The sequence below is a fragment of the Sparus aurata genome, chromosome 10 (assembly GCF_900880675.1).
Source record: "Sparus aurata chromosome 10, fSpaAur1.1, whole genome shotgun sequence".
In the NCBI taxonomy this organism is placed as follows: Eukaryota; Metazoa; Chordata; class Actinopteri; order Spariformes; family Sparidae; genus Sparus; species Sparus aurata.
In genome coordinates, this window is record NC_044196.1 from 1,978,968 (window position 1) to 1,998,191 (window position 19,224).

A 19,224-nucleotide genomic window follows, 5' to 3' on the forward strand; every position below is an offset into this window, starting at 1 on the left:
CTAGTTAATGCTGATGTTCTGCAAACAAATGAACAAGATTTCTGCCGTTGTGGTACAAACAACCGCCTCACAAAAAAGACAGAAGTGAATCCCAAGAATCCAATTTTCATTCTCATTGAATGTTTAAATGTACTGAAGGAACTTTTAACTGGTTATGAAACCGCCTGGATTTAATACTGATGTGTCTAAATGACACCAACCAACAGAGACCATCAGTGAGAACGTTTCTGTTAAGACTAACTCCACCAGTTTTACATGTTGAAGTGTGTTTACAGGTCTCACTGCTGCATATGTGTTTTACCTGGTCATTTAGCTGATATTGTAACTCACTCTCTCTGTCTCATCCTCCAGCCTCTCTGAAGATCAGTCCTCACAGATCTCAGCTGTTTGAATATGAGTCTGTCTCTCTGAGGTGTGAGGAGGACGACAGCTCTGATGGATGGACGGTGACGAGGAACACCAGTGATGAAACCAGGAGTCAGTGTAAAGACTGGGGAGAAGCAGCTGGTTCTACCTGTAACATCAGCTCCATTGTCCCGTTGGACAGTGGAGTTTACTGGTGTGAGTCCACAGGCGGAGCAGCCAGTAGCAGCATCAACATCACTGTCACTGGTAAGATGAGGCTGTGCAGTCGGTGCTGATGAAGCTGTGTAGGTGGATGAAATGCTGTAGTTTGTCTGTGTGTTGAGGTGGAGCAGTGATCCTGCAGAGTCCTGTCCTCCCTGTGATGGAGGGAGATGATGTCACTCTCACCTGTACAACAGAGACCTCCAACCTCTCAGCTGCTTTCTATAAAGATGGCTCCTTCATCAGGACTGAGCCTACAGGTCACATGACCATCCACCATGTTTCCAGGTCTGATGAAGGACTCTACAAGTGTAACACCATCAGTGATGGAGAGTCTCCACCCAGCTGGATCTCTGTCACAGGTCAGCAGGTTCAACTTAAGTCTACAATAAAAATGTCAGCAGAGACAGAGACAGCCTGTCTCCAGAGTCAGTGTTGGCATCCAATGTTTAACATTTCTATGTTTCATACGCAGCAGATAAAACTTTACATGTCTTTATGTTTTAAATTAGTTTTGTCTTTAATACCACAGCTGGAAAACCTCAACATCTTGTTAAATTATAACATTGAACCATCATTTGATTTATTCTCTACAGTAAAATGAATGACTGAATGAATTCATCTGATTTCTGTGTTGTTGATGAGAATCTTTTGTTCATTTTAGAGAAACCTGCTTCACCACCTTCTCCTTCAGCTCCCTCTCCTCCTCCTGTCCCTGTGTGGTCGATGGTTCTTGCTATTCTGTCCTCTCTTTTCTCTCTGGTTCCACTGGTTCTTCTGGTTCTAGAGGTGAGACGGCTCACCAACAGCAAACCTAAAGGTAAAGGGCACATTCAGACTCATTCAGACACATTCAGCTAACTGAGCTACATGCTAACAGCAGCATGTTACTATAGCCAGTGAGAATTATGAGCAGTGGTTAGAGATTATCCCATGATCAATCAATCAATCAATCAGTCAATCAATCAGTTGATGATCAGCTGTTGATAAATGATCTCACTCTCTCTGCCTGCAGGAAATGACCTGCCCGTCTCCATGGAGATGGCTCCTCCCACCCAGGCTGAGCAGGGATTGGCTGATGAGTACAATGATGTCATGGCTGCTGTCACCACAGAGCATCACCTCTGAGTTGATCCAACGTGTTCTCCTTCTTCTTCAGTCACGTTTCCTTCGTAGGAGCCAGAACTCTTCCTGTGGAGCTGCTCACCTTCTAGGTTCTGTTCTTGTGGATCCTGCTGCTTCTTCTTGTGAGACCCGCCCTCCTCCTCCTCTGATTGGCTCGTCTCTGTGGTGTTCCCACCAGAACTCTTCCTGTGGAGCTGCTCACCTTCTAGGTTCTGTTCTTGTGGATCCTGCTGCTTCTTCTTGTGAGACCCACCCTCCTCCTCCTCTGATTGGCTCGTCGCCATCGATTCCCCACAATGAAACCACGCCCACTTTCATGTGACGGAGGCCTCCATGTCCTGGTGGTTCTGGAGTTAGCGGGCCTCCGTTCTGTTCACTAACTTTCTGTAAAGAGGTCGGTGTGTTTACCAGGAAACTACAGGTCATAAACTGCTGCATCAGCACCACCAGAACATCTGACACAACCAGAACCTCACTAAACACAGACTGTAGACAGTTAGTAACAGAACCAACGAAAGTCAGAGCCTGACAGGGCGGGCTTTGCCAGGGAAGCAGTTGGGTCCATAAGAACCCCTCAGCAGGACTTCATTAGAACACTGTTCTGTCCCAGTTCACTGTGATTTGGATCCTTGGCCGTAATACTTTGGGCTTTATCTCATCAATCTGAAACGCAAGTATCAAACGCAAAACACAAGTAGCTTTGTGGGCGGATCTCAAGCGCTGTTGCTATTATGGCGGCGGGATAAATGACTATTGCGCCCAACTCAAATCTAAAATGTAATGGTCTGAAGTAGCTACATTATTCATAGGTGTGGTTTGGGCGTAACGTGCAATAAACCAGTCAGAGCGTCATCTCACATTCCCTTTAAAAGCAGGCGTGCTTGTTACATGGAGGATTGCTTTTATTATGGCGAATTAGCCAGGCGCACGCCAGGAGCGGTTTACAGCCGAGGAGACCGACGTTCTCGTCAGGGCTGTGAAAGAACGAGAAGTGGCGTTGTATGGGGATGAGAGAAACCCATCCAAATTAGCTTTGGTTAAACAGGCGTGGGAGGAAATTGCCAAAATTGTTTCTACAGCTGGCATCCCCATGACATCGCACCGGGCCTCAGGAGCAGTGCACAACGGCCAGCTGAGGAGGGAGCAGCGCAAACACCAAGGTGCAGAGGATCCAGACCCACTACACGCTGTGTTAGCATTGTCAGACCGGACCTTACTGTCCGGGATGCGGCAAGGTATTAATGCCCGTCTTGACCGGGTGGCGATGTTGCTGCGGCCTCTCAGGCGCATCGCCTCATGTCTTCAAACGCACCACCTGCTCCTGTTGTGCCCCTTCCTCCTCCCCCCAACTCCATCTCCGTCCACCCGCTCCACTAGGAGCACATCGCGCATTGCCACTCCCGGACCCTCACGGCTACGGCGGGCGTGTCGCAAAGCAGAGGGAAAAATAATTAGTTCCTTTGTTTAAATCTTTTCAACTTTTTTGGTATGGTTTGCAAAAACGGGAACTGCTTCCTTGTAGATGAGAGAAGCAAAGTGTATGCACGTTGAGCACATGCTACATTATGGCCAAGCATGCGCCCTTAAAATAGCATCTGAATAAGCACCACTGACTTTAGACTAGGTTTCTCCTGGTCTGTTGCGAAATTGTTTTCTGAAACAGCAAAACAGCACCAGTGAACGTTTGCGCCGGAACACGCCTCCTCTTTTCGCTGAACCGCCCCAGGAGCGCAAATTCATTCCCTAATTTAGGGACGTGCGTCTGTGGAGGGAAAATTCCAATGTGCGCCGAGTGCAAAATAGGAATTATACAAGCGCCAGTGTACAAAGTCAATTGCGCTTAGTGCAAGATAGAGCCCATAGATTAATTCTGCCGCCGTCACCTCCTTTCAGCTTAAAACCCTCAGACTGGCTGTTTGACCTCCACTTATTGTAGTCATGTTGCACTGTGTCCTTCTGCTGGTCCACTGTGGTCCAAACAGAACCATCTGTGTCTTTACCAACACGTCCTGTTCTGATTGGATTTCCCCTGATGACAATAAAGTTTCAGGTCTGTTTTAGTTGATGATGACGTGTGTTGTTCTTTGAATGCCACCCTGTGTGTTTGTGTCTGTGGTGAGTCTGCTAACAGAAGCTAACAGCTCGGTGGTCGTCCAGTTTCCTGTTTCTGATGAAAACTCCTCAGCTGAACCAGGTCCTGCTCATGTTTCACCGCAGGACATCAAACAGAGATAGAAATGATCTTAACAGTTTATAAGTGTGTAGATTTATACATCTGTCAGGTTTGTGCTCACCTGCAGTGTGCAGTGAGGAAACATCAGTTTAACAGTTTCAGTGAAAAGTGTCCCTGAATGTCAGAAAGTCTCAGATCTGACAGTGTCCACAAAGCTTCTTGTCTCTCTCGGTCTTCAGGTGATGATCATAAATGTTAAGTGTGGTTGAGTTCAGGTGAGAGTGGAGGACAGTCAGGACAGTCAGGACTCCTCGGTCACATCTGGAGTCTGAGTGGTGGAGAGACGAGCGTCACTCTGAGACACAACTGTCAGTGAAGGCATCATATTCATGTCATCTACATCCTGTGTCAGGAGTAACTTTACATTAGAAATCAGCGTGTTGCTGCAGTTTGTTGTGAGTTTGTTGCTTTTAAAACGACTCTACTTGTGGTGGAGCTGCAGTCAGTGGAGAGGAAACCACAGCAGGGTGAGAGTCAGTCAGAGAGGAAGGAGGAGGGTCTGACTGATGTGACCATGAAGTGATGAAGTGTAGATGTCATATGAGTCGCTGTTAGGATGGAGGAAACACGTCTGCTGCGTCTGCTCTGTAAGTACACTCACACATCAGCTGGAAGAAGAAACACACACTTTGTTTTGTGGAACATGAACAGACGTTAGTGTCCATGTTACTCTGACAGGACGTCACTTTTCACACTGTTGCTTTAAAAACAACATGAGCTGATGATGTTTCTTTGATACGACTGTCCTCCTCTGTGTTTCCTCTCAAACCAACCGGAGTGTCTTTTGTCTTTAGTTGTGACGTCACTGCTGAGCGGCTGCACACACCAAGGTGAGAACACTTCCTGTGTGACTGATGAAGAGTTATTTAGTCCCTGATAGAACAGTTAGTGTTCAGGACGCTGTTTATGGAGGGAAATAGTTTGCACATACAATAAAAGAGTGAAGACTGTCTGGATGTCCACAGACTGGACGCTAAAGAGAAATGTGCTGCTATAAAAATGTCATTGTGAAAGCAGGACTGCACACCATGCAGCACCATGCAGCAGCTGACAGAGAAAGTGCAGAAACAATATTGACATGTGAGACACATGAAGTCACATCTGCTGTGTGTTTGACACCAACTCTGAGAGTTCCATTTAAAACATGAGGAGACTCAGAGCCTGAAACACAGAGGAGATCAGTGCAGGTCAACAAGGTCTACAGAGACTGGAAGAGGAAGAAGAGACACTTCTGTCCAAACTGACCATTATCATCTGTAACCACATCTCTCTGTCTCGTCCTCCAGCCTCTCTGAAGATCAGTCCTCACAGATCTCAGCTGTTTGAAGGAGAGTCTGTCTCTCTGAGGTGTGAGGAGGACGACAGCTCTGATGGATGGACGGTGACGAGGAACACGACTAAAGGAACCAGGACTCAGTGTGGAGCTGACTGGGGAAGAAAAGATGGTTCTTCCTGTAACATCAGCTACATGAGGACAGTGGACAGTGGAGTTTACTGGTGTGAGTCCACAGGCGGAGCAGCCAGTAGCAGCATCAACATCACTGTCACTGGTAAGATGAGGCTGTTGTAACTCCAGCAGGTCTGAACACTGAGTCTGTCTTTCACCTTTTCACTTTGGCTGAGCCTGAGAGAGACAAAGACAAGAAGACAGACAGGTGACCTTCAGGAGGCAACAACACTGGGTGGAGCACTGAGTCTGCCTCCTCAACATGTTGTTCATCTGTCAGTCTGACATTATGTTCAACATGTAGAGATGATAAATCAGGTCCATGTGCCAAATGTTTCTCCAGACAGATTGTTGTGATGAAGTGTTGCTGAGTACAGGACAGGACAGTGAGACTGCTTGTGTGAGTCAGAGGATCCATCAAGCCGAGTTTGATGCTGTGAAATCAGACTTTAACCTGCCCATGTTAGCAGCACACGTTTGTCAACACACTGTCTGTTTCTACTGATCACAACATCACCAGACTCCCTTAACAAATGTACTGATTTAAGAGTTGTTGAGTGAGGAGAGACTCAACAAACTTTGTGAAACACGACGACAAATTCTGAATGACGCTTCATCAGTTTGACCAGCACAACCAAACACCTGATGCTGTCCTGATGTCAGAGTGATGAAGATGATGGAAGAGGAGATATGTTTGTGTTCTGTCTTTTTAAGCTGAGCCTTCAGAACCGCCCTGCAACGACCCGGTTCTACTGCAGCAGAGGACGAGACGACACCACAAACTTTATGTCCCCGGTCACTGCAGCACTGGGTACAATGTACCAGTAGCTACATGCTAACAGGCTAATCTAACCTGTAGAAACATGAGGTTATCTGTTGTGTAGCTGTGACAGGCTGCTACCTGCATCCTGTCATCACCTTCACACTCACAACAGGAACACACAACTGGAATAACATGTTTGTCTGTGTGTTGAGGTGGAGCAGTGATCCTGCAGAGTCCTGTCCTCCCTGTGATGGAGGGAGATGATGTCACTCTCACCTGTACAACAAAGACCTCCAACCTCTCAGCTGCTTTCTATAAAGATGGCTCCTTCATCAGGACTGAGCCTACAGGTCACATGACCATCCACCATGTTTCCAGGTCTGATGAAGGACTCTACAAGTGTAACACCATCAGTGATGGAGAGTCTCCACCCAGCTGGATCTCTGTCACAGGTCAGCAGGTTCAACTTAAGTCTACAATAAAAATGTCAGCAGAGACAGAGACAGCCTGTCTCCAGAGTCAGTGTTGGCATCCAATGTTAAACATTTCTATGTTTCATACGTAGCAGATAAAACTTTACATGTCTTTATGTTTTAAATTAGTTTTGTCTTTAATACCACAGCTGGAAAACCTCGACATCTTGTTAAAGTATAATATTGAACCATCATTTGATTTATTCTCTACAGTGAAATGACTGAATGAATTCATCTGATTTCTGTGTTGTTGATGAGAATCTTTTGTTCATTGTAGAGAAACCTGCTTCACCATCCTCTCCTTCAGCTCCCTCTCCTCCTCCTGTTCCTGTGTGGTCGATGGTTCTTGCTATTCTATCCTCTCTTTTCTCTCTGGTTCCACTGGTTCTTCTGGTTCTAGAGGTGAGACGGCTCACCAACAGGAAACCTAAAGGTAAAGGACACATTCAGACACATTCAGCTAACTGAGCTACATGCTAACAGCAGCATGTTACTGTAACCAGTGAGAATTATGAGCAGCGGTTAGAGTTTATCCAACAATCAATCAATCAATCAATCAATCAATCAATCAATCTATGATTGACAGCTGTTGATAAATGATATCACTCTCTCCGCCTGCAGGAAATGACCTGCCTGTCTCCATGGAGATGGCTCCTCCCACCCAGGCTGAGCAGGGATTGGCTGATGAGTACGGTGATGTCATGGCTGATGTCACCACAGAGCATCACCTCTGAGTTGATCCAACGTGTTCTCCTTCTTCTTCAGTCACGTTTCCTTCGTAGGATCCAGAACTCTTCCTGTGGAGCTGCTCACCTTCTAGGTTCTGTTCTTGTGGATCCTGCTGCTTCTTCTTGTGAGACCCGCCCTCCTCCTCCTCTGATTGGCTCGTCTCTGTGGTGTTCCCACCAGAACTCTTCCTGTGGAGCTGCTCACCTTCTAGTTTGACGGGTCGACTGCTGATTGGACTCTTGTGTTGTTCACTGAGTCGGTTCTGTCTCTGTGATGAAGTTGCTGTTCTGTCTCTCAGTGAACTCAGCTTGATGTGTTGATGTTCTGATGGTGTCCAGCTGATCCACTTTCTGTAAAGTGTTTCTTTAGAGACCTTCGGTCCTGATCCGACGCTGAGAACGATCCTCTTTGACTTACTGACGCTTTGATTTACTTTCTGGATCCTCAAACGTTGTGAATGTTTCCAGGTTTATGTGACAGTATTCAAGGTTTTCAATGTGGTCTGAGACTTTTGGACCTGCTGTATCTAAAATGTTGAGCTGCACATTAAACAGACTTTATCCTTCAGTATCATTCAGTGTGTTCCCTTCAGCTGTGTGTTGACACACCCTGTTTATGTAACACTGCACATCAGAACTGATGACCAGAACAAAGACTTCCTTTAAGTCCAACAACAGAACAATGTTCATGGTTTTAGATCCTCGGTGCATTTTCTGCATCTCAGACTGACCTTTAATCTGAAGATTGTTCATGTTGTACTTTTTTATGCTCTACATAAACGACAGCTTCCTCTTGAGTCCAGTAAACTGACCTGAAGCTGTGAGGTTTCTCTCGACACTCTGCTCGAGCTGACAGTGACGTGTTTGTCCTTGTGGTGAAACGTTCAACTGGTTTTAATGGCAGCGAGCAGCTTTGTGGTCATCCAGTTTCCTGTTTCTCATAAATACCCTCCCACCTAAATACCTAGAGTCTCCACTTTTATCGTGAAATATTGGAGGATTTTCAAACTTTGAGACTCAAACTGTTGAAGTAAACAACTAACAATTCACTGCCATCTGAAAGATGTATTTAGACGTGATGAAGACTGAAACAAACTGATTTAAAGAGACAGTTCTGGTGTCTTGATGTGGAGCTGTATGAGACTCTTATCTCAGTCAGTGTATTTAGTGTATTTCTTAAAACAAGAAATGCGTTGAAATAATAAAGATCATAATTCTGTCATAACGTGCTCTGAAACATAAACATAAACCATCCATTTTCGTCCACTTATCCGGGGCCGGGTCGCGGGGGACAGCTGCCTGACCAGGGACACCCAGACTTCCCTCTCCCCGGACACTGCCTCCAGCTCCTCTGGGAGGATCCCTAGGCGTTCCCAGGCCAGCCGAGTGACATAGTCACTCCAGCGTGTCCTGGGTCTTCCTCGGGGTCTCCTCCCTGTGGGACATGCCAGGAACACCTCCCGAGGAAGGCGTCCCGGGGGCATCCGAAACAGATGCCCGAGCCAACTCAGCTGGCTCCTCTCGATGTGGAGGAGCAGCGGCTCTACTCCGAGCTCCTCCTTGGTGAGAGAGCTTCTCACCCTATCTCTAAGGGAGCACCCTGCCACCCTGCGGAGGAAGCTCATTTCGGCCACTTTTATCCGGGATCTTATTCTTTTGGTCATGACTCAAAGTTCATGACTATAGGTGAGGGTAGTAACGTAAATTGACCGGTAAATCGAGTGTTCTTCACCACGACAGACCGATACAACGACTGCATTACTGCTGATTGGGTCATCGGGGCCCCCAACCACAACCGCCACCCAAATCACATGGCACTGGCCCCTTCTGAACCCTCCTGCGGGTGGTGAACCTACTGGAGGCCGGCCCCCGTCACTCTTTTGGGCTGAGCCCGGCCATGTCCCGCGGGCTAAGACCCGGCCACCAGGCGCTCGCCTGCGACCCCCAACCCCAGGCCTGGCTCCAGGGTGGGGCCCCGGTAACGCCATTCCGAACGACCTTGTTTTTATTCATTTCATCAGGGGCATTGGAACCGCTCTTAGTCTCACCCGTCACCTAGGACCTGTTTGCCTTGGGAGACCCTACCAAGGGCATTAAGCCCCGGACAACATAGCTCCTAGGATCATTCAGGTACTCAAACCCCTCCACCATGGTAAGGTGGCGGTTCAGAGGAGGAGTGTATTTAGTGTATTTCTTAAAAAAAGAAATGTGTTGAAATGATAAAGATCATAATTCTGTCATAACGTGCTCTGGAAAACAAACTTTAGAAAGTTAAAACCTGCTCATCCAGAAGGAACAGGAACCACAGGTCTCTCTGAGGCCGTGACTCAGTGTGACCTGTGGACCTGAATCCAAAAAGACACTGAGGACAGTGGAGATGCAGGACAGACAGAACACCAGCAGGTGGCAGCACCATCACAGCACTGAAGCTTCATCTTAGCCTCAGATCCACTTCTGTTTCTGTGATCACATGTTTGCCTGACTGCTGAAACAATGTGAAGCTGCTCTCTGAATGAAGCCAGCTTACCCAGTTATTTACTACATAATGATGTAGAAACTTTACAGCCTGAATCTTCTCAGTGGTTCACCGACTGAACAATCAAAACTCTTCAAACTCAGACTGTGTGTGCAGACTGTGAACGATGCTCGGGCTCTTTATAGTCTGCGGTTGCGGTTTAGTTTGTTCTTTATCTGCACTGAAGGGAGGTGTGTGTCGGTTAGCCACAACCAAACCAGAACAGGCCCAGTTTTCCATCTGACAGCTGAGCTGAACCGACAGAAGCACACCAGGAAAATAAGAAGTGAAAGCAAAGTTTATTGATGCTGCAGAGAAATAATAAGTCACAGCTGCAACAACAGTAACACAGTCCGATAAACATAAATATAGTTTAAATAACAGTGAAGTCAGATATGACGCTGAACCGGTGGAGGCTCTGTTCAACAGAAACATATGAATGAAACAAGGGTTATGAACAAACCTTTAAACAATTAATCTTTATCTCACTTATCTCTTATTTCACTTAAAAATACAAACTCTTAAAACATGCTCTAAATCTGACCTGTCTGTCTCTCTGTAGCTGCGAAAGTCTCATTTAGCTTCAACATATCAAATATGCAGTGAAGCAGATGACAGTGCTGAGGTGTGACGGTCTCTGGGGACCAATCACAGGCCGGCTGGACACCACTGGTTGGTCTGGTGTGAAGGTCTACATCAGTGATGAGTAGAGGACCTCCGGCTCTGACTTCAACCCTGAACAAACAAACAAACAAACATACAAACAAATAATAAAAACTGTTCAAACTCCACCCACAAACAGCAACTTTTGAAATGGATTTTTTAAACTACTGATTCACTATATCAAGTTGTTAGTGTGTCCTCACACGGGGAACCATATGTATTGGATAGAGCAACAGTATTTGGGAGTTAAATGCCATAATTATTAATGATTATCAGGAATAATTGGCAACACTTTATAATAACAATCATTAGTAAGTCCTTTATAAGACATTAGTTAATGATGAACAAATGTTGAACAAAACATTAATAAACCTTTGTAAATGATTAGTTAATACTAAATTAACATATCAAAAGTCTTCTACAACTGAATAGTTCATTATGAAATATTCATGAACTAATCAGTTACAAGTGCTTTTGCATCCCCCTAATCTAAAGTGTAAACACTTCATCAACAGAGTATGTGTTCATATCATTTGTAGTTCTACCTGTTACCAGTGACGGACTGCTAATCTGGAATTTGGGCAGATGCCAGAGAGGCCACTGTTTGGGCCAGCCAATCAATCAATCAATCAGAAAGAGGCCGCAAGATGGTGTCTCTCAGTCTCCTTTCAAGCTTTAATAAAGTTCTTACACTTAATGAAAGCCAAGTGTCTGCCAATTCTTCACACTACATGATAAAGCAAAGTAATCAGTCTTTACATACCACATACAAGTCTCTACATCACAGTCATGGTTACACTCTACAGTCACAAAGTTTTATATCAGTCTGCATTTTTTTGTAGCGAAATGTCTTATTCAAATGTTCAAAAAGGTACATGGTTTGAAATAAAACAAATCTACCTGAATTTTTTTTTGTTTTGATTATTTGTTTGCAAAAGTTAAAATAAAGCAATGCCTTCTGGGAATTACAAGACTGAATCGAGTGGACCATCTGCATGGTTGTTGGAAGTTGACTGAGTTTAGCTAGCAAAAAAATGAATCAAGGCATCAAGCGACACAAGGGAGAGCGGAGAAAAAGAGAGAAATCTCAGAGATCACTGTGGGCTGACGGTGAAGAATGCTGCAAACTGACTGATTTGTTTTTAAAATCAAATGCAGCTTCAGCTGGCACTAGCGCTAAAATTGCTAGCATTAATGTTAGCGACACAGCTGAGCTAGCACAGCAGGGAGAAAGACAGGGCAGTGAGGAATATGAGCAAGAGGAGGATGAAGAGGTAGACATGGATAACTGCGTGACGGTAAGACACGTTTTTTATTATGGTGTGGCTGGTTTGATGATTTATTAATTTGTTTTATGCATCGGGGTTGTGCATTGTTCTGGTGCAGTTGTTTATAGCCTGGGAATTTATGTTCACCATCACTGGGGCTATCAGAAGTGCGTGTTCCTTACGTGCGTCAAAAGTTGCGTCCCCCGCCTCTAAATTTAAGATAAGAGGGCTGCTGAAAAGTTTGTAAATAACTTACTTACCTCTATAGATAATTTGTGACCGGTAAGGAAGAACTACAAATGGTATGAACACATTCTCTGGTGATGAAGTGTTTACACTTTAGATTAGGGGGACGCAAAAGCACTTGTATATGACTTATAGATGATACAGTGATACATTTACACATGAATTATAAAAGATGAAGAACAGGCCTCTTTCATTATATAACAAATCATTAGGTAAACATTTACTAATGATTAGTTCATGAATATGTCATAATGAACTAATCAGTTGTAGATTACTTACAACATATTTGTGATATGTTAACAGCATTCATCAATAATAATTTCTTATAATCACTTTGATTGGCTCACAAGTCATTCATAATGTATCAACAAATCATTAAGTAATCATTTACTGATGATTTGTTCATGAATATTTCATGTTAACAAATCATTTGCAGATGACTTACAACATATTTGTGATATGTTAATTTAGTATTGACTAATAATTTACAAAGGTTTATTAATGTTTTGTTCAACATTTGTTCATCATTAACTAATGTCTTATAAAGGATTTACTAATGATCGTTATTATAAAGTGTTACCCATTGTACTTACCGAGCAGCCATTGTGTTGATGTTTGTCCCATTGTGTCACTAACGGATGTGAGTTTAACATTTCACACCAAGCTTCAGTCAGTGCACCTAAACCAGCTCACTTCCTGTGAGAACTGAGAGCTCTGTGGCTTTGACAGAGAGACAATATGACAGTTTAAACACACCTGAAAGCTTCCACACAACAAGTGAAAACCAAACTCCATGAGTAGATTATTCATTAACAAAGGACAGAAATATATCATGGAAATCAAAGTGAGTCTTGACTGAAGGATGACTGATGAATGCAGTGACGCGTTACGTGTGCTACTACCTGGGGAGCCTCAAACAGCTCCTGTGCAGACCGGACTCAGTTCCAATGTGAACCAGCAGGTGTCAGCAGCCAGCAGGTCTCCTCACCTGTCACCAGGACACACAGGAGCAGAGTTAGTTTGAGGTCTTTGTCCTCAGAGAGGCCATGACTGCTACAGCTGACAGGACAGGTAGGTCCACACAGGCAGGCAGCACATGTTCATCAATAAAACAACATTAACTGATTATCATTACGTTTCTAAGCAGGTGGACAGTAGAAATAAAATAACATGTTTGTATCATCCTGTTTTGTTTTTTTAATATGTGAACAGGATAAAATGTGTATCATCATGTATGCGTGCATCTTCCTGACTTTCAATGGCTAAATTTAACTTGTAGCCCAGAACATTTTCAGTAAAACGCTCCCGATTTAAAAACTAATTTCTCTTCATCCGGTTGTGATGGCATCCTTTCACACAGCGAGCTATGCTCACCGTGATTGTCTTCTTTATGAAGTAGAGTAGTGACCCAAACAAAGTCAGCAGTCCTGATTTCTTCAGTGAAAACTTGGCTGTTCTTGTCAACCTCCTTGTTATCTGCTGATCTCTGTCCTGTTGCCTTCATCAAGCTGAGCAGCACTATTTACTCCCAACATGTCAAGACTCATGTCACTTTCCATGTGGCTCTTACCTTGTTCATGCCGTTTCACTGTTTCTGCGAGAGCTTTGAATCAGTCGTCCATGCTGGTTCTGTTCCTGCTGTCTGAAAAAGGAGGCAAAGAAAACAAGACAAAGTGGCGACCTCACTGGATGTGATTAGAGTAGGCTTCTTATCAAAGGGGAAGTGTGCATGTTCTCCTCGTTTCCTCTATCTTCTCGTGGTTTCCCCTGTTTTTTAAACAAGTTTACAAAAAGGTTCTAATGTTGAACTGAAACTAGACTTTGAGAAATGCTTTGTTGGTAGTTGTGGATTTACAGCAGGTTTTCTGGCTGTTTTCAGGAAGAGTTTAAGCGTAATGAACATCTTGGTAACTTCCTGTGAGAAGTGAAGCCTACTGTAGGATATTTATATCATCCTGGATCCAAACATCCTGAACAACCAGATCTCTGCCTGAACATCTGAAACACCCAGAAGCAGCATTTTATCCAGACTAAAGGTCAGACTGGATCACCAAATCAGAGCAAACGGATGGAGGATGGAGACAGAGCAGAAACACACAGTGAGGTCAAGACATGATGAAAGAGTTGAGTTGAGTGTGACAGAAGCAGCTGGAGATATGAGCCCGACTCTCCACCTGTTGTTGAACAGGTGCAGGAGAGATGAAGAAGACTCAGAGACACCGATGACTTACGTTGAGATAGTTTATAGAACATGATCATGGAGGAGCAACACAACATCACATCTGTCTGCACAGAGTGCTGCCATGATCATCCCAACCAGTCTTCACAATGTCCAAATGATATCTGACAGCTTCAGGAGGAAGTGCTTCAACACATGTTCTCTGTTTAATAACATAGTAGAAGGTGATGCAGAGTCTCTCTGCTGTAGCCAGAAGACTAAGAGGAAGAACAGGTCAGAGACACTTAAACATAGATAGATCGAAGGCCTCCTTATGAGGTTTACACAAACAGTTAGCTTAGCTTAGCCTCGGCTCTGTTCATCAGACATCTGTTCTGCAGACACATCTACAGCAGCTTTGAGTATCTAGGTTGCAGAGAACATGAGAAGAATGAGAATGCTGATAGAACAATCATCACTCTCCTTATCCAGATGTTAACATCTGTACAACACACATATGACCTCCTATAGTATGGAGACATAATGTCCACACTGAGGACAGCACAAACTGTATGCTGTGTAGATAGTAAAGCCTCTTGAGGCACATTGTGGTTTGTAATGCTGGACTGTATGGAAACACTAAAGCTGGCAGCTGCTCAGGAGTGACGCCTGCTGATTCTGAATCAACACATTCATCTGTACCTGGAACAGAGTTGTAGACATTCATGTTTTCTCCTTATCTCATTGTCCTCTGTGCAAAACTCTTCATACTTTAAATTGAACTTCTAACAGGCCTCAAACTGATCTTTACTGACCCCTGCAGGACTTTTGTAACACTGCAACAACAAAACACAACAAGAGGAAAACAAGTTGCACCCAGGAAAGTTTCATCTGAACTACTCAAAAGAGAGGAAACTGTCCTCACACTGCTACAGAGTGAAAGTCCACTGTGGAGAAGACGTCCTTGTTTCAGATGAATCTGTCTCCACTTCAAACACTCAGGACCTCTGAGACAAACCACACTGCATCTGAAGCACACAGTCATTTCCTGCTTTGTGCTGGGCTCCATCCCTCCATGTACTCTCTGTGCTCAAGAAAAATCAGCCCACCCATTTATTTTTAACTGGTGAGATAAAAACCTTCAGTCACCAGTGGAACAAACAAAGAGGAAGGAGGAGAGTTGAACTGATGTGACTGATTTCATTCCACCAACAGGTACAGAACGATGGGACGGACATCTCTGCTGCTCTGTAAGTACAATCTACTCTGTCAAACTGTAAATAACCCTGAACTGATTCTGTTATTAGACTTTATTGATCACTGCAGGGAAACTAGAGATGAAAAGGCTAAAGAGATGAAGATGAAGCAAACTGACTAAGGTAGTGATCAAACATGTGGACTAGTTTTAATACGGAAACAACAACACAAAGCTGCAAAGCTAAAAGTGTTAGCATGCACCCCGTCTGAGGTGTTAGCACTAGCTCGACTGAACATCAGGGGTTAAATCTGGTCTGAGATCAGGTTGTGATGTGTTCTCTCCTGCAGACTGTGGTCACAGCAGACCAGCTGTATGGAGACATCTGATGTTTCTGTGGTTGTTTCTCCGGATACGAAACTTTTGTGAACTTGTGTCTTTCGCCAGCCGTCTGCACCAAATATCAAAGCTACCACGTTCTTATTTTAATGTGTGATGTTGTTTCCATGGAGACACACGGCGGTGTGCACGGAGGGGAGGGCCGTGTGAAACAAGTGAGAAAAAAACAAAACACAACATGTGGCGATCGGTCTTGATTCTGTGGAGCACCACCACAAATGAGTCAATGTGTGGGAAACACTGAAAGGTAAAGGTAATAATAACATAAATAAATAAAGGTGTAATGTGTCTGGTTGTGGACGACAACATGAAAATGAGAAAAGAATCATAAACACCTGGGCTCCCTGAGTTAGTGCAGTGTCTGATTATTCACAAAAACTTTCAATCATTGATTTTCTGTATTTCTTAATTTCAAAGTAACATTCAGAATGTTTTACAGAGAAACACATAGAAACAGTTTTTAATCAAGATGATTGTGTTGGAGCCACTGATGGACGTCGTCCAGCTGTGCAGATGGAGCTCTGCTGTCTTGTGAAGTGAGCTGATATAAGACTGCATCATCTGCATACAGCTGGTGGCTGAGCAGGACATTTATAAAGAGACTGAAGAGAAGTGGACCGAGGACTGGACCTTGTGGTTTATCTCTTCTGGTGTTTCAACGGGAGCAGTTAGTCCAAAAGCCTCCTCTGATCACATCTTATCATTGACTTTATATGTAATCCAGGCATGTGAATTAATTGTGTTGCTTTGGTCTGAACACGGCATCAGAAAGGAGAATGTTGTGGTTGTCGCTGTCAAAGGGATTTTTCAGGTCGAGAAACATTAACCCATCAGAGGAACACTTTACATCTTCAATGAAGTGACAGCTGGAAGTTTCTGTATATTATATTTAATATTTTAAAACCAATTGTTCTCTAGCTAGAAACTTATTTAAATAAATAACTTTCTAGTGAATCCTTTAGGAGAACATTTAATATCTACAATCACACAGTATGTTTATCTAAAGGTTGAATGATATTTCCAGAATGTTGAGTGCAGTTCAACTCCAACTGTCTCAGTTCTGTCTGATCTCGCTGTTAAATCTCAAACCAACCAGAGTCTCGTTTCTCCTCAGCACTGATCCTTCTGCTTTGCTGTGAAACCAACGCAGGTGAGTGAACGTCTCACCTGACAGTCAGCAGCTGTTGAGATAATACTTTCTAGTGAATGCTGATGTTCTGCAAACAAATGAACAAGATTTCTGCCGTTGTGGTACAAACAACCGCCTCACAAAAAAGACAGAAGTGAATCCCTCAAAAACAAAAAGACCAGAACAAAAGAGAGATTCTTAAACAGGAAGTGGACGGCAACACACGACTCACTTGATAAACTCCAAACTTTAACAAAATTAAAGCTTCATCAGATCTGACCCAAACTTTTAGCTATGGAATAACAATGTGGTGCATGAGTAGATCGAATTTAAACAGTATTTGAACAGTGGAAAACCTTCAAACTAACATTTCATAATTGAATGAGTCACTCCTCTTTTGTTACAGTAAAGATCCAAGAATCCATTTTTATTCTCATTGAATGTTTAAATGTACTGAAGGAACTTTTAACTGGTTATGAAACCGCCTGGATTTAATACTGATGTGTCTAAATGACACCAACCAACAGAGACCATCAGTGAGAATGTTTCTGTTAAAGACTAACTCCACCAGTTTTACATGTTGAAGTGTGTTTACAGGTCTCACTACTGCATATGTGTTTTACCTGGTCATTTAGCTGATATTGTAACTCACTCTCTCTGTCTCGTCCTCCAGCCTCTCTGAAGATCAGTCCTCACAGATCTCAGCTGTTTAGAGGACAGTCTGTCTCTCTGAGGTGTGAGGAGGACGACAGCTCTGATGGATGGACGGTGACGAGGAACACAAGTGAAGATACCAGGACTCAGTGTAAAGACTGGGGAGAACCAGCTGGTTCCTCCTGTACCATCAGCTACATCGTCCCGTTTGACAGTGGAGTTTACTGGTGTGAGTCCACAGGCGGAGCAGCCAGTAGCAGCATCAACATCACTGTCACTGGTAAGATGAGGCTGTGCAGTCGGTGCTGATGAAGCTGTGTAGGTGGATGAAATGCTGTAGTTTGTCTGTGTGTTGAGGTGGAGCAGTGATCCTGCAGAGTCCTGTCCTCCCTGTGATGGAGGGAGATGATGTCACTCTCACCTGTATAACAAAGACCTCCAACCTCTCAGCTGCTTTCTATAAAGATGGCTCCTTCATCAGGACTGAGCCTACAGGTCACATGACCATCCACCATGTTTCCAGGTCTGATGAAGGACTCTACAAGTGTAACACCATCAGTGATGGAGAGTCTCCACCCAGCTGGATCTCTGTCACAGGTCAGCAGGTTCCCTTTGATTCAGGACTCATTTCATCTACATGTTCCCCTGACCAGGTGAGATTCTCTCTGCAGGTAAACCTACAACAGCCCCGCCCCCATCTGCAGCCCCGCCCCCTGACTCCACCCCCCTCCAGCTGGTGTTCAGACTGCTCCTCCACGTGGTGGTGTTCTGTCCGTACTGCATCTCCACTGTCATCATGGTGTCTTTATACCGACGCAGGTCCACAGGTAACAATCAATCAATCAATCAGTCAATTAATCAATCAATCAGCTGATGATTGACAGCTATTGATAAATGATCTCACTCTCTCTGCCTGCAGGAAATGACCTGCCTGTCTCCATGGAGATGGCTCCTCCCACCCAGGCTGAGCAGGGATTGGGCTGATGAGTACGATGATGTCATGGCTGCTGTCACCACAGAGCATCACCTCTGAGTTGATCCAACGTGTTCTCCTTCTTCTTCAGTCACGTTTCCTTTGTAGGAGCCAGAACTCTTCCTGTGGAGCTGCTCACCTTCTAGGTTCTGTTCTTGTGGATCCTGCTGCTTCTTCTTGTGAGACCCGCCCTCCTCCTCCTCTGATTGGCTCGTCTCTGTGGTGTTCCCACCAGAACTCTTCCTGTGGAGCTGCTGGCTCTCTGTGAACTCTTCTCACCTGTGATGTCCGAGCAGTGATTCAGGATGAACTGTGTCAGGTTTAGTGAAGTCTGTAACTCCGACATGGAGAAATGGATCGTATGAAGAAGTCAACATGTTGTTGGTTCAGATGAAAGCTGACGGTTGTTCTGATTCTGGTGTGAGCTGTGTTTTTGTTCATGTCAGATGATTTTGAAGCTAAATAAAATCAAATGAGAGCAGGAGCTTGTTTCCTCTCAGAGTCTGGTGATGTGTGGTTTGTCTGCAGGATCATCTCGGCCTCCTCTTCTCTTTCAAACAGTCTGTTTCCTGGAAGCTGCTGTAGAGAAAACCACAGAAGCACCGGGTCGTCCACAGACAGGAAGGACACTTTCACTGGCTGGTGAACTGATGTTGCTCTCGTTTCAGCAGCAGCATGGAGGACACAT

At 44.4% G+C, this 19,224-nt stretch overlaps 2 protein-coding genes across 2 annotated transcripts in view; both read left to right on the forward strand.

Annotated features, from left to right (window-relative positions):
- Positions 1–4,274: 4,274 nt before the first annotated feature.
- LOC115590041 (Fc receptor-like protein 5) lies at positions 4,275–7,907 on the forward strand. Its single transcript, XM_030431295.1, has 6 exons — positions 4,275–4,512; positions 4,720–4,755; positions 5,212–5,475; positions 6,348–6,587; positions 6,886–7,041; positions 7,230–7,907. Exons 1-6 carry the CDS (start codon positions 4,482–4,484, stop codon positions 7,340–7,342), a joined length of 840 nt encoding a protein of 279 aa, XP_030287155.1. The 5' UTR covers positions 4,275–4,481; the 3' UTR covers positions 7,343–7,907.
- Positions 7,908–15,296: 7,389 nt separating this feature from the next.
- LOC115589991 (low affinity immunoglobulin gamma Fc region receptor II-like) overlaps positions 15,297–19,224 on the forward strand; it is a 30,874-nt gene continuing 26,946 nt past the window's right edge. The window contains exons 1-5 of the mRNA XM_030431216.1: positions 15,297–15,312; positions 15,402–15,436; positions 16,895–16,930; positions 17,583–17,843; positions 17,921–18,160. Coding sequence (XP_030287076.1) covers positions 15,412–15,436; positions 16,895–16,930; positions 17,583–17,843; positions 17,921–18,160 — 562 coding nt within the window. The 5' untranslated portion in view covers positions 15,297–15,312; positions 15,402–15,411. The remainder of the gene's footprint in view (positions 15,313–15,401; positions 15,437–16,894; positions 16,931–17,582; positions 17,844–17,920; positions 18,161–19,224) is intronic.